At 32.1% G+C, this 14,538-nt stretch overlaps 2 protein-coding genes across 9 annotated transcripts in view; one reads left to right on the top strand and one right to left on the bottom strand.

Moving 5' to 3' along the window:
* LOC148605159 (neurobeachin-like) overlaps positions 1–14,538 on the bottom strand; it is a 169,948-nt gene that overhangs the window by 61,364 nt on the left and 94,046 nt on the right. The gene's annotated exons all lie outside the window — the stretch shown is intronic.
* On the top strand, positions 4,413–6,307 carry LOC148605160 (putative nucleotidyltransferase MAB21L1). Its single transcript, XM_088549947.1, has one exon. The coding sequence runs from the start codon at positions 4,646–4,648 to the stop codon at positions 5,771–5,773; it is 1,128 nt and encodes a 375-aa protein (XP_088406073.1). The 5' UTR covers positions 4,413–4,645; the 3' UTR covers positions 5,774–6,307.

Below are 14,538 nucleotides of genomic sequence, written 5' to 3'. Positions count from 1 at the left end.
GAATGTTATTTAGAAAAAAAATCAAAACACTTGGCTTACCAGGAGAAAATTTCTGTAATAATATGAAACATGTGTAACCTGTAGGATGATGAAGTTGAATTATATTCATATTTTTATGTCTTGTGTACAGTTTTACATAAACTATAATCTAATTTTAATTGAACAAAAAATTTAAGGTGTGAAGTTTGCACATTTTGTTTTTGTTGAAGATACGAAACTAATTCACACCCTTACTCGGTATTCAAGGTTAACTTCCTGTTGGATTGAAATTGGGCTCTCGGTGCTCATCAATTTGATTCGTATTGATAACCGTTACGTGGATCTCGTCCTCTATAAGTGACTGAGACAAAATACGACAGTTTTAGAAGAAAATGATGAGAAAATGCACAATCCGGACCTGCATATTCTCTCTCCTTTTTTGTAATGTCCTTTCCCCAATTAAACCACAAATTTGAAGAAGCTTTCTTGAGTATATATCATCCTGTTTAAATAATCCAGGATCAGCCCCTGTCATGTTTTTTTAATTTCATGAAAGTTGCATTGATAAGAAAATATGTCCTTAATGCTGACAAAACATAAAATTCCACAGATTTTTTTTAGGATGACTTAAGGAGACATGGAAATTGTAATCAATTCCCTGATAGCTTTTCCTAATTACAGACTGAGTGACAGAATGACTATTAACTCAGAATCAGAGGCGTTATTTTCCAGCCAAGTAATTTTTTACTGCCACCATGAGTACAATGAATTTTCAGAACCAAATTATTAAGAAACGGCAAAATCGATAAAAACTTGGCAAGGCGACCATCTTCTTTTGCCGAGGTATGGTAGTTCAGCCTGCTTACTTGACAAGACAGCTTCAATAACATAATCCAGACACTCCAAATCAATATGAAATGGGATATTAAACGGTTTATAGCCTTACTATTTACACAAAGCATTCAATAGCTGGATAATGTTAGGTAAACAAGGCGGGTTAAGTCGCGTGCGCTAAGATACTTAAGCCATAAGCATTCGTGCTTAGATGACGTTAATTCAAGCGAAAAATATGTTCAATCAGCCATCATATTATTACTCTTCATTGCTTTGAAGGGAATCGTTTGTACTCTTGTTATCGGTTCTTCAAAGGGAGGATGTAATACTTCGGGTCTTTAATGTTCTCTGCTGTTCGATAACCGAGTAGATGTATAATGTTGGATATTCACTGTTCTCTCGGTAGTTACCGTTAGGTTTTGGAACGTTTTGAAGTCCTTCAAAGCTCCGCAAGTCATATTCTTTCTCTCCTACCATAACTGCAAAGTTTTGGGCTATTCGGTCTTCAAAGCTCCGCTGTTTCATATTCGCAAAATCGCCCACTCTCTGTTCTGATGAAAATAACACAGTTATTCTGTACTAGACTCATCTATTATAAACTAATGGTATAAAACACTTTTATTTTTGCGTGTACATGTCTATGTTTGAAATAAATAGATACAATTTAAGTTTTTTGTAGACATTTTTACAGACAAAATTACATCAAAATCATACATGAAAATAAGATTTTGCTTTGTTTTGCATTTGCATTTTGATTGATATATGATGAACCCTTGCATATTTTAGGTCGAGTTTGGATTAGTTATATATTACTATATTACTTTGTGATCTGTGTTTTGATGACGAGTGCAGTGCAAGAGGGGGTCGGAGAATCAAAGCTACCTACAAGTGATAATATTATAAATGACTATAAGGGTGGATTTTTTAAAAATCCCCGGTTATTTTTAATAATCAAATTTTCTTTTCTTTGTGTTTTATACAGATCAAAGTGGAACCTCTCGAACAGTACTAATAAGAGTGGATGACGCTTTTCCCGATTGGATTGGAACAGTCGGTCATCGCCACATTTGGGATAACACAGCTCGTTTATGGTCGTTACATAACACAAGCCCTTTACATAAATCAAAGCATCTAACATAAAAATAAAATAGAAAGTTATCGACCTTCTTATTCTCAAGAAGCAGGGTTGAATCAGGGTAGGAATATCACTACTTAAATATTTATATTATAGAGTAATAAAATGGGTAGTTACTTATTTATCAAAACAAAAACAAAAATAAACAAAAAATAATATTCAATACATAAAACGAAACATGTATTTTTCGTTTTGTTTTGGTTTTGTTGTTTGTTTTACGATGCATATTTGTTTTTAATTTCTTTTGAACGCGTTTTGTTTTTAAAGAAAACAAGGTAATTTGCTCAAATTAAAATAATTTAATACATTCTCTGTAAATACACGTACAAAATATTCTTTTTAAATACATATACAAAAGATCAGGGAGAATTTCGAAATGGCAAATTTAGGGCCTGCTGTAAAATTACTAAACAGATAACTACATATGTAGAAATAACATGCAGTTAAAATTTCTACGTCTTACAGCAAAAATTAACGCATATCAATTAAAATATCAAGTTTAGGACTTAACACTTCCATAATTTTCTTTGTTTATTGTCGATTGTTTTATATTTAAAATATTTTATAGTGAGTCATTGTTACAATCATAGACACGTACATTGCACTGTCATAAATATATAACGTGTTCGTGAAATCCTCTCCTCTACTCGCAAAAAAAATTCTTACACTGTATTTCCGTTTTTTTTTTTTTTTTTATAAGGACTAGATATTTATGTACATCCGACCAAATTTGAAAAGTGTGGTTGGCGGTTTCAAGGCGGTCGGTGATAAGTCTAAAATTGTCGCTTGAATTTGAAGATAACTTAATACAAATTATGTATAATTGCTATCTCGTCTCCTCGTTTATATTTGAAAAGGAAATCATTTAGATCTAGAGTCAACACCCAGAAGTTCTAGCCCAGGAGCAAGGTATGTCCGCCGATGAAAATAGATGTCAATGGGTTATCGCTTATCACATCTCGAAATTCCCTCTTTAAGAATATCATTATCTCAGCTGGCATATGGTCCCTAAGATATCTCAACTGATAAAATAAATAATATTCAAATTTAACAAGGAATTCTTCGTTGTTACTTGACCAAAATACATAAAAATCTGGAAACTGTATTTATTCGATTTATTGTGTGCTTCGAGAGGAAGTTATATGCCTTTCAGCCGTCCTGTTAGTCATCCATCTTTTTTAGAATAAAAAGTTTTCGTAAGTTTTTTTTTAAACAATACTTTTTAAAGAAACGTTGAATGTTGATAATTTCTCAATTAATGGTATACCTAAAAATTAACAACTTTCAACTTAATTCTTTACGTCCTCCGTTTCGACATCCGAACACCCTCTTTTCACGCTATGAATTTTTTTAATGTATTAGTACATAAAATACATTATATTTTTTTCAAGACTCAAAATTTTAAAGTACAAATCCGATAAAGACGTCAGTCGAAAATACTTGCGATTAGAGATACATAAATATTTTCGTAGTGTAATAGTACAGAAAATTATGACTAAAATATTATGTTAAAACGATTAAATAATCATAAAATTGGTATTCCATCGCATAAAATATGACACGAGTAGAAATCATTTGCTTCGCCGCAAGAAACGAAGTTAACAAGATGTTACATACATGTAGCCATCTATATCAAAACTATTTTAAGTGTAATTTTGAAACTGTTATTATCAGTTGCGTATTTATTATGAATATGAAATAATAGTTTATCGCTCAAAGTTCTATTCAACATATTTAATTTTAATATGATTAATTATATACATGTAATTATTTATTTACACGTATATCGCATAAGTTCTAATGACAAAATAAAAAGTGGCTTTAAGATTGGTCACAATTATTTAAGAAACCACGATAGGGATATATATATATTTAACGAAAGAATTTTGTAACTTCAGAATTAATTAATTTATCGAGATTCTTTAATATTGCGTATAATCATGATAATTGTTCCGATAAAACTGGTCTAAAAGACATTGAAATTCAATACTTGCGGTTTTGCCGTTACAAATCCTAAAAAGAAATGTTAATTTACTTCGAATTCACTCGCAAAAATACAAATATTCAAAGTATCACTACAGCAATAAAATTCAACAACATCAAATAAACACTGTTTAAAATAAGCATTTAAAGTTTATTTTAGAATTTATTTTAACCACATTTTTTCACTAATATTTGTGTATTTAATAATTCAGAAATAAATTAAACGGTAAATAGTTTAGTATTCATATTATCAGATATCCCGCTAGGAATATTTGCTCTGCCGAATGATGCGTGCATATTTCTCGGCAGGCGTGATCATTGCCTTGTTGATATGATGTACAGTTAGTAGGCGGGGCTTAGCAGTAGCTAAAAATATTTCGTGTTACAAAAATGGTTGTAGGTTTACCCAAAGGCGTGGTGGTTATTAATGTGTGCACTTTTATTGGTCTAAGAACTAATGTTTACATTTTATTCACATTGTAATGACATTAAGATACAGACTTCTATATGTTTTATATCTTCGCTTGTCCAAACTATTTTCGAGAACAAAAACCAGAAACAATCGGTATTATCAGCTGTTGATTCTAGTGCTCCGACGATAGACAAGATATGGAATCGAGAACTTTGTGTTGACAATAATCTGAAACGAAGGAATATTATAGCAATGGAACTATAATTTTGGATTCAGTAACATTCTTTTCTGCTTCAACTTTGATGAACGGAACACATCCGGATATGCTTTTAGAAGGTGGCTCGCCCGATATGCTAGCAGCACAATCGAAAATACTCTTTCAGTTGAATAAGTATTATAATGAGCGAGTGCAGGCGAGACAGGGTGCTACCATGAAGACCATTCGAGAGGTGTGTAAAGTTGTTCAAGAGGTCTTGAAGGAGGTTGAGGTCCAAGAACCTCGATTTATTAGCTCACTAAATGAAGCGAATGGACGCTATGAAGGACTTGAAGTTGTATCCCCGACAGAATTCGAAGTAGTGCTATACCTCAATCAAATGGGCGTTTTCAATTTTGTTGACGATGGGACTATACCGGGTTGTGCAGTGCTCAAATTGAGCGACGGTAGGAAAAGATCTATGTCCTTGTGGGTCGAGTTTATTACAGCCTCTGGGTATCTCTCAGCCCGGAAAATAAGATCTCGGTTTCAGACATTAGTGGCACAAGCAGTCGATAAATGTAGTTATAGAGACATTGTCAAAATGGTTGCCGACACAACAGAAGTCAAACTGAGAATAAAAGAAAGATTTGTCGTACAGGTAACCCCAGCTTTCCGGTGTGCGGGTATATGGTGCCGGAGCGCTGCACACTGGCCAGTACCCCATATATCCTGGCCGAATCCTAACCTCGTGGCTGAAGTCAAAACTGAGGGATTCGACTTGTTATCCAGAGAGAGCATCTACATGAAAGATAAGCAGAGTGCAGCTGAAGGAGACGCTTGGGTACTATCCTTCCGTTACGCTGAAGATAGGCTTTTGTATGGAGGGTGTCGTCGAAGATGCTTAAGTATATTAAAGACTTTGAGGGAAAGACATTTAGATATACCAGGTCAACCGATCACGACATATCATTTAAAGACACTTGTTATGTACGAGTGTGAGAAACATCCGCGTGAACTTGAGTGGGATGATACTTGTTTAGGGGATAGGATAAACGGAATTCTCCTCCAACTTATCTCGTGTTTACAGAATCGCCGGTGCCCACATTATTTCTTACCAAATGTTGACTTATTCCGCGGGAAATCTACATCTGCAATGGACAACGCTGCTAAGCAAGTTTGGAGAATATTACGTGAACTCTTAACAAATCCCAAAAGTCTAGAGAAATTGTGAAATTACATGAATATATTTGGCTGTGCTTGAACCAAACTGATACAGAAATTATACGTGCGTATATAAAGTACATTTCTAGCGGAGGAATGCACTTTGGGTCATTAATCACAAAAGTGACAGTGTCAAATTTTAGGAGAAATAACGGAAGTAAACAAGTTTTCACTTATGAGTAAATATTTCGATGAAAGATATCCCAATAATTTCGTCTAGAATGACTCGAGATTGGTAAGTGATCTACACATGTTGCTTGTTACCAAAGATAAATTATGAGAAATGAGATCTCTAAGTGTTCCACAAGACTCATAACCGCTAATATTGCGAAATTCAAGTCATAAAATGTGCAATTAAAAAAAAAACCACAAACTTCGCAACTTATTTTCAATATATTTTATAAAATTGATGTGATGTGTGTCGTAAACAAACTATTTTCTGCATTATTGTTTTTGTGCTGTAATCTTTGTTGAATTTTGTCAATTTTTGTTATGCTTTTTAAGGTAAAAATTCCACTAATAAATTAATTTATATATTACAGTATTTTAAACGTTTTATTTCTTCCCTTTGTAGAAAGTTGACAAATGTATTTAATTTGTTAGAAATCAAAATAAATCAAGAATTTTTCACATTTGAAGGGAATATATTACATGAATAATGATATTAATCAAACAAATACAAATTATCATTTGTAATGTTTTATTTTTCTATATTCTTACCAATGTAAATATTGTTGCGCAAAATATATATTTAAACTATGACCACACGGCACTTAACATAAAATAAAAGTTAACTTGCTTTTATAAAAATTTTAGAAAAAAAGCTGTAAACACATTTCAGAACTATGTTCCTATCGATCAAATCGTGTCTTGCTGTGGGACGTAAACAAATGTTTCAAAAAAGTAAATTTATCAAAATAAATAAGTAAATTAATTGTATAGGAATCTAAATTTTAACGTGTAGTAAATTTCAATTGACTTCATGGGCGTTTATGTTGAAAATAAGAGATTCCACAGATTACGTTAGTCAAATCTCACAAATTAAAAAAAAAAGCATTATTTCAAAAAAGTCTTTTATGAAAAAACAAAAACACGAGCTTTTTTGTATGCTTTCCAATAGCTGACTTCTTTAAAATCTGAAAGACCCTCGAAAAATCTGGTGTAAGGTTTAAATAATGTATTTTGTTATCCTAAAATTTATACTGTCAAATCTTTTGTTGTCAAATTTTCTTACAACTCATGGTTAAACAACAAATATACCCTTTTCTATAGAATTGGACAAAACCATTCTGATATTCATAGTAACAAAGTAAAAGGCTGTTGATATGTTAAGGGTGAATACAAAAACATGAATGGAAATGGGAATCTATAACACCGACCATGAAATGGAGTATTACCTTTTTCCTATTGTCTTTAAAATTACATTTTGTATATATTTCTTATATTTATATTTTAAAAAATATGTCAACATAGTAGATGATTCTCTTATCCTTCATCATATTTGTTCCATTTGTTTCTATTTCTATTTCTAAGTTTTCCCCATTGCTCTTCTCTTTCCAAAATTACTTGCCACTTGACAAATAACCCAAAATGTAAATAAAGGAATCGAAAAAGTTAGATTTTGAATGTCAAAATACAAGACTTTATATATGAGGAATAATTATCAGGCGTGTCGAAATAGAAAGTTTTACCAAAAACCCAAAATGCACTTAAAGAATTAAAACTGACAGAAACCCCCGTGCCTTTATCTCAACAGACAGGCTAACCTCCTCATCGACAATAATATTTACTGGAGGTTAAATTATAGGATTTTTAAAAACATTATTTTTAAGTCTGCCAACCACAAAAATGCAAGAAAGAATAAACTCTAAGGTCAAACCCATAAATATTAATATGCCACTGCAAACAATATTCAAGTTATGTAACGAGGAGGCATATTTTCCATCTCTTTCATGATATTTATATCCTCAACTTGCGTTTGTTTGTTTAAATGTCAACTTCTCTGATTTTAGATCCCATCAACACTTCAGTGTAGTTACACTTGTTAGCGGGTGCCTATCTGTCAGCGCTCGGCTCAAACTGATAAACGCCAACGTCTCATTACGTTAAAAGCTCCGAGATGCCAAAACGCAAAATTTCTCTTTAAAATTTTGATAGTAAATTTTAGGTTTGTTGCCGGTTTTTCTCAACTGCTGGAGATAATTGCCTGCAAAAACCTATGCCATGTTTTTGTTAAAAGCATTGGTATAAGACGGGCGACTATCTTGTTCGAAGAAGATTTATTTGACACGAAATTTATTTTCAAAAAAGCGCATAGCTGTTAACAGTCTGATAATTAGGAAGAGGATATACGTTCAATTTTTTTTTTGCAGTCTACTCTGCGATATTATAACCCTAATCCGACGTTAGTTTTTTTCTCACATAATTTATGAGAAAGCATCACTTTAACGACGTGGTCACTGATGCATTTAATTAGTGCTGAATTAAAATAAAATAGAATATTAATAGATTTTTACTAGACACGAGAGCCTATCGTTACAATCTAGAAGTTAATCAACACTTCACAGTGAAAGAAACGTTACACTGAAAAAATTCAAAAATGATGTAAAATTCACCATTCTGAGTAATTTATCACTTGTAATACCACACACTAAGTCGTATATACCCAACCATGACGGTGATAAGCGTCTTGAGATTGTCAAGAAAACCTCAAAAACACATAATACGAAAAATCCTTATCATCACGGCGAATAAAATGGAAATAAAATTGAATAATTAGCCCCTGTTTATAATAAAAAGAGAATTTTATTGGTTGAATTGGAGAATAAAATGCAAAATTCAGGATGCAGGGAAAAGAAAGCATCTAATTATGCGGAGACAAGACTAGTAATTTTTTCATGTGTACAGAGCTTTATCTGAAACTAGATATTTATTGCAAGAATTGTAGAATTCAAGACTCTTAAGTAGAAAAGCTTTCTTACCACTTTACAGGTTTTTCATAGATAATTTTATAGACCTTATTTAAGGTAATTATATGGCAGACTTCTTTTGTGGTTTTACAGATGTATAAACAAAAAGGTCAAAGGTCATATTGCGGAAAACATTTTCTCAAACTTTACGAAATGACATAATATTAATTCCGACCAATTTGATTAAAACGGTATTTACCATTCAAATCTTTCATGCACATATCTATAAATTATGATACGAGACAAATAGCTTGTCTGAATATTGCGTTTCTTAAATGACCCCAAATGTCTGCAATTGCAGTTCCAAAATTAGACGATCTTTCATTGTGCAACAAAACCAATGCATTAAAAGTTATACACCAAACGTAATAGAAAGATTTATAACCCAAGAATTAAAATACTTTAAACGAAAAATCATTGAATTTATTTAATATTATCGCCTTTCTTTATATTTTATCTTTGAACATGGAGTGAGCTCATTGATAGAAATATCAGCGATTAGCCTTATAAGGAGACTGATCTGCAGGACTTCGACAATTATTTCTTATCAAGTTTCATAATTTAAGATTTATGTGTGCACATTTTTAAAACAATAAAGAGCACTGCACTGGAATTACGACGTACATCAATAGCTTATGTTACACGGTATAGAAAATGTAGTGATTTAGTTTCTTAATTTTAAACTTGCAAGTATATTAAAATGTAAAATTATATCCTGTCAATAGAATAATTCTACAAAGGAAAAAAAATAACTGTAACTGCCTGTTGAAATAGTAAATCTTCTCGGCTCTATTTTACCATTCCAGTCGGGAAGAATATAATATAGTCAGTAATTTATCGTAATGGTTAAAAATGATAATCAACAATTAGATATAAACTATTAACTATTAAGAGTAATACAAAGAAAATAAAAATTAACAATATTTACAGTAAAGAATGAGAAGCAATAAGGCCCCTTTTCTGATCAAAATTTTCTTTTTTTAAGTGAATTTTAAAGGGGTTTACTTTAAAGCCAAATAGAGACAAGTTAGAGAAGATTGTAAAAATCAGGGAAACAACTTACACTTCAAATTTAGTTTGATGGCAGCAAAAATGATTAAAAATGACAGAATTGCCCCCTTTTCGACACACTTCATTAACTGCATTTAAAGAGAAAAAAAACTTCACGTCGATTTGTTTTGTTTTAGTGTGTGTGTGTGTGTGTGTATGTGTGTGTGTGTGTGTGTGTGTGTGTGTGTGATATCATATTTCGATCGAAATGTTGCATATATCCATATGAAAGTACTAATGAAAATATATTAAGTAGACGTGTCGTTTGGTAGACCCCGTACTGACGCTTGTTGGATAAATCTGGCTTTAACGCAGATAACCATCGGTTGGCTATGAAAGTATTTGTTGCTACAAGTTCAGGATTGCACCAGCTTAAATAAACAGCAAAAATATATCTATCAATTATCGATTGTTGTGAAAAAAACATTAATATCATTATTCTGCAGTCGATATACTTTTAGTATTGTTTACCACTGAATTCAAACCCTAATACGACTGATCATCGCACGCTATTATAAATTCTCATAAATCGAACAAGCCAAAAACTATGAATGAGCATTTTCCCATTTGAACGGGAATACGAAAATAAATACGAAAATAACACTATAAAAGACAAAGGGGAGGGTTTAATTCAAACAAGATATTCAGGTTTGTTGTCTAATATTAAGCAATATTATTAGAACATCGGATTTAAGAAAACAAGAAAATAACTACTAAGTTAACATATAAAAAAGTAAAAAAAAACTAACAATGCTGATTTACGTATATTCTACAAGATGTAGACGTCTACAAACACACGCTTCCAACAAAACAGCAATAGATAAAAGAGCCGTTTCGAAAGTTTTTAAGCAAAACAAACAAGCAAAGTCTGTAAGCGGTTGGTCTTGGCTTTATTTTTATTATTACTTCATGTTGTTTTACAGTGTTGGACTTGTTAAACTAATCCTTTGATAGACAGACAAATTATTACATTGTATACCATCTAGCAAAGAGATGTTTTGTTTATTATGAACACGTGTATTTGATTAAGTAAGGATAAAGAAAAGTATTTCACATAAATATCGACTAAATATACGTATCTCGTTCCGAACCCGGTGCTGAAATTACTCATCAAAGTCGCCGCTCGGATGATGAAAGTCGATTGGTGCAGTATGTAAGAATATACGATAAATTCCACAGAAACCATCAGTAATATGTAAAGCATATAATGTCGAGTCTCTATAATATTAGACATAAATATGAAAAAGCCACCAATTATTTATTAGACTAAGATGTTCATGCACGTTTACCAAATTGCACACCCAAACACTGCTATGCAGCACAGTTATAGAACAGATACTATAATATTCCCCTTTTTTCTCTATAATCACCCTAAAATAATCAGGGATTAACACCTAATTTCTAACTCTATATTCGCTCTTTTAAGTCGAGTAACAGTCATACTATACTATCCATTTTTTTCTCGACTGATATGTGCTATAGCTAAAAATGTATTTTTACAGAATAAAGCTGTGATGTGGATGAAAGTGTAAAATGTCTATGTAAAGATGATAAAGCATTTTTGGCGATGAAAAATGTAGACAATTGTCATTTAAATTGTGACATATTCGCACACATATAAAGGTACATATGCATATATAGTCAAAGATCATGGCGAATTTTAAAGTAAAATTCCACGTAAACCCACATCAGATGCACCTATCAAATGATCAAATTTCTTTTATTTTGGGTTTTAGTGCATCTCCTTTTAGGAGGAGAATTGCGTATAATAGCTGATCGAAAAGTTTAAAATCCATACCTCCGCTTTAGTTGTCCAGATCCTTTTTACCTACTTTCATTAATTAACATATCAAGTAGTTGTACGGTTTTGATGTATCTGTATACTGAAATTCGTAAAGGGTGTTAGTCCTGTCGGTCCACAGAGTAGATATCTCTTTAAAAGTAAACATTCTTCTACAGCACAAAGAACAGTTATTTAATTCACAGATAAGGTTCGGATGTTTCATTGTAAATATATGCCTTGAAAAAAAAACGACACAAACAAGTTTGGAACAATCCTATATGCACCTTATAGTTGCTTAATTCTCAAAAAAATATCTGTGTGTGTTTAGTGCTAGTTGCTTCAATGTGTTATATTTTTTTTTCTTGTATGATGTTGATCTCTTCATATAAGATTTTTGTTAGGGTTAATTTTTCTATATCTCTGAAATGATGAGTTAGTTGTATTGGTAGACACTGACAATAAGGAAGAACTTACAAGTCGAGAACTAATGACTATAAAAAAACAAATGGAAGGTAGCTATATATAATCGTTGATAAAAATGAAATTTAAGTGAACTTCAAATATTCTTGGTTCTAAGGTAACCTGGAAGCCCGGCTAATATTTTTGTTCCACAAGTTTCTCTCAAATTTTACGATACTAGGTTCGCTGATGATATTGACCAGGAAAGAACCAGATTAGGTTCTCAGGATCATCTCCCCTGTTGCTTGTGTCTTATAATCCCTTTAAATTTGATTTTAAAACAAAAACAAAAAAAGCACCTCTCATTTTTTTCTGGCTATAAACAAAGCAATTTAATCACTTATTTTGAACAATGAAAATGTTAAAAAATGCTTTTCTACCTCAATGTTTTCATTAAAAATTATTAGCTTTTAATGACATTATGACATTGAAAAAAATGTTTTAAAAAAAATTTAAAAAAATACATTTACATAAATGTTAATTATTTAAAACGAAATAAAACAAAAATAATATCCCCTAAAAGTGTTGGATAACTCATTGAATGACATTGATTTGCTTCTTTTAATGCCATATAAAAATAAAATATTTACACAGATTTCAAAATCAGGTCATGTTTCTGCAAAAGATGCACTGCAGCAACAGAACCAAATATCTACCCGCTTTAATACAATTATATCTCAGTTATTTTATGTCTCACCAGGAAAAAAAACATGCTTTGTTGGGCATGTCAGCAGAAGATTATCCACAATCAGCACATTAAAATCAATAGATATGAAAAAAAAAACCACTAAAAAAAGCATGTTCGTTTATATCTAATTGATACTTTCTTTGTTAACGAAGAACGCTTGTCGGGTTTTATACAGACCTTTTGAATGAAGTGAGCAACGCATTTGAGTTTACTCAATAAGGCATAACAATTAGATACAACTCATTTGGTTTATTATTGTACTGGTATTAAACTGGAACACCGACTGAAGTATTTTTTTGCTAATATTAAAGACGCGTTATATAATCCAACTTGACAACCAGACAAAATTATCAGCTTGAGTTTTAAACGTTCAGTAGAAAAAAAGGGTTTGATTTCGCCGATATATGTACCACTTATTTTTTAGGTTTACAGTGAAAGGGATAGGTCTGGTCTATTATAATTGTCAAATATGTTTTTTTTTAATTTTCATAAATTTAGTTCTGTTTATGAGACTTATTCAGTTTTTCAATTATTCACATACAAGACAACAACAAACGACAAGGTCCGTCAACAGTCCCCAGCAGAGTAAGGTCCGTCAGCAGTCCTCAGCAGAGTAAGGTCCGTCAGCAGTCCCCAGCAGAGTAAGGTCCGTCAGCAGTCCTCAGCTGAGTAATGCTTTTAAAAAGGGATCTGGCAACACATATATGTTTTACTAATAAGAAAGACATAATGTACAGTATAGAAACCAGCTTAAGAACTAAAGCCTCATAATTCCAAGGAAGAAAAAAAAAAACAGAACAGAACAGAAACAAGCTTATACTAAACAAGTTACACCAGTCTTATCTCATTGCTAATATTTAACATTTCACATGGTGCTCAGGATCCAGCATTTGTTAAATATAATGTTATGATAAGGTTACAGCCAATTGAAGTTGGGAACTAGTCTAGCGGTCATTGTCCTCAATTACATGAATGAAGCGAGAGATATTCTGAAATCATAAAGATTCATGCAGTTTCTACAATATAAGGTTCTGAGTAGTACTGCTGAAATAAGACACAAGTCTTCTATTAATGAAAATTACGTTAAAAATTCCAACAGAATATCCACTTTTTGTCGATATTCGCAAACACGAAACGATCTTCAATTTATTCTCCACTGTTACCCATTTTAAGAATCGTAATTTTCTGGTTCCACTAGCTGATGACATAATTTGGAAAACGGCTAGCTACCCCGTCTTTGAAAAGGACAATGGGATTCTTTTAAATTTTCTTTAAACAAAAGTTGATAATAGATAATGCGGTTAAATGTTCCTACTGGTGTGGCAGATATACATATTTAATCCTGCCTCTTTAAACTGGGTTGCCTGGAACACCATAACAAAGTTTCACCAAAGTTATTTGTCTGCTGCCAATGAAGCATTCCACTTCCACTTAGTCCTATGTTAGCCATCCTTTGTCCACCTGGGTTGGCCAATGTTGCCTGTAAGCTGCCTAATGTCCCATTGCGTCAATCTGTTTTGTTTTTTGTTGTCCATCTAGTTTTTCCAATATTCCGTTCTACTTCATCTGGTATCCACTGCTTTGTTAGAATTTGATGTTTTACACAAGAAGCTATTCAGTACTTGGTCATGTTAAGATAGGTGTTTGTCAAATTAGAGTAAAAAGGAGGTATAAAAACACATGGGGACAGAACGGGGAACTAAAAAGGGCATGCAGGATTTGAAAATAGGAGGCGGTTCGGAAACCATTATGCTGAAGAGAAGTTGGCCATTTTAGAGTGAAAATACCAGAAACAGATAAGAACTACCTATAGAACGCAACAGTTC

Source organism: Perna viridis, chromosome 10 (genome assembly GCF_037379345.1).
Source record: "Perna viridis isolate PV_CMFRI_1.1 ecotype Kerala chromosome 10, ASM3737934v1, whole genome shotgun sequence".
Classification (NCBI taxonomy): Eukaryota; Metazoa; Mollusca; class Bivalvia; order Mytilida; family Mytilidae; genus Perna; species Perna viridis.
Note: the sequence above shows the minus strand (reverse complement) of the source record. Positions and strands in the feature narration are given on the sequence as shown.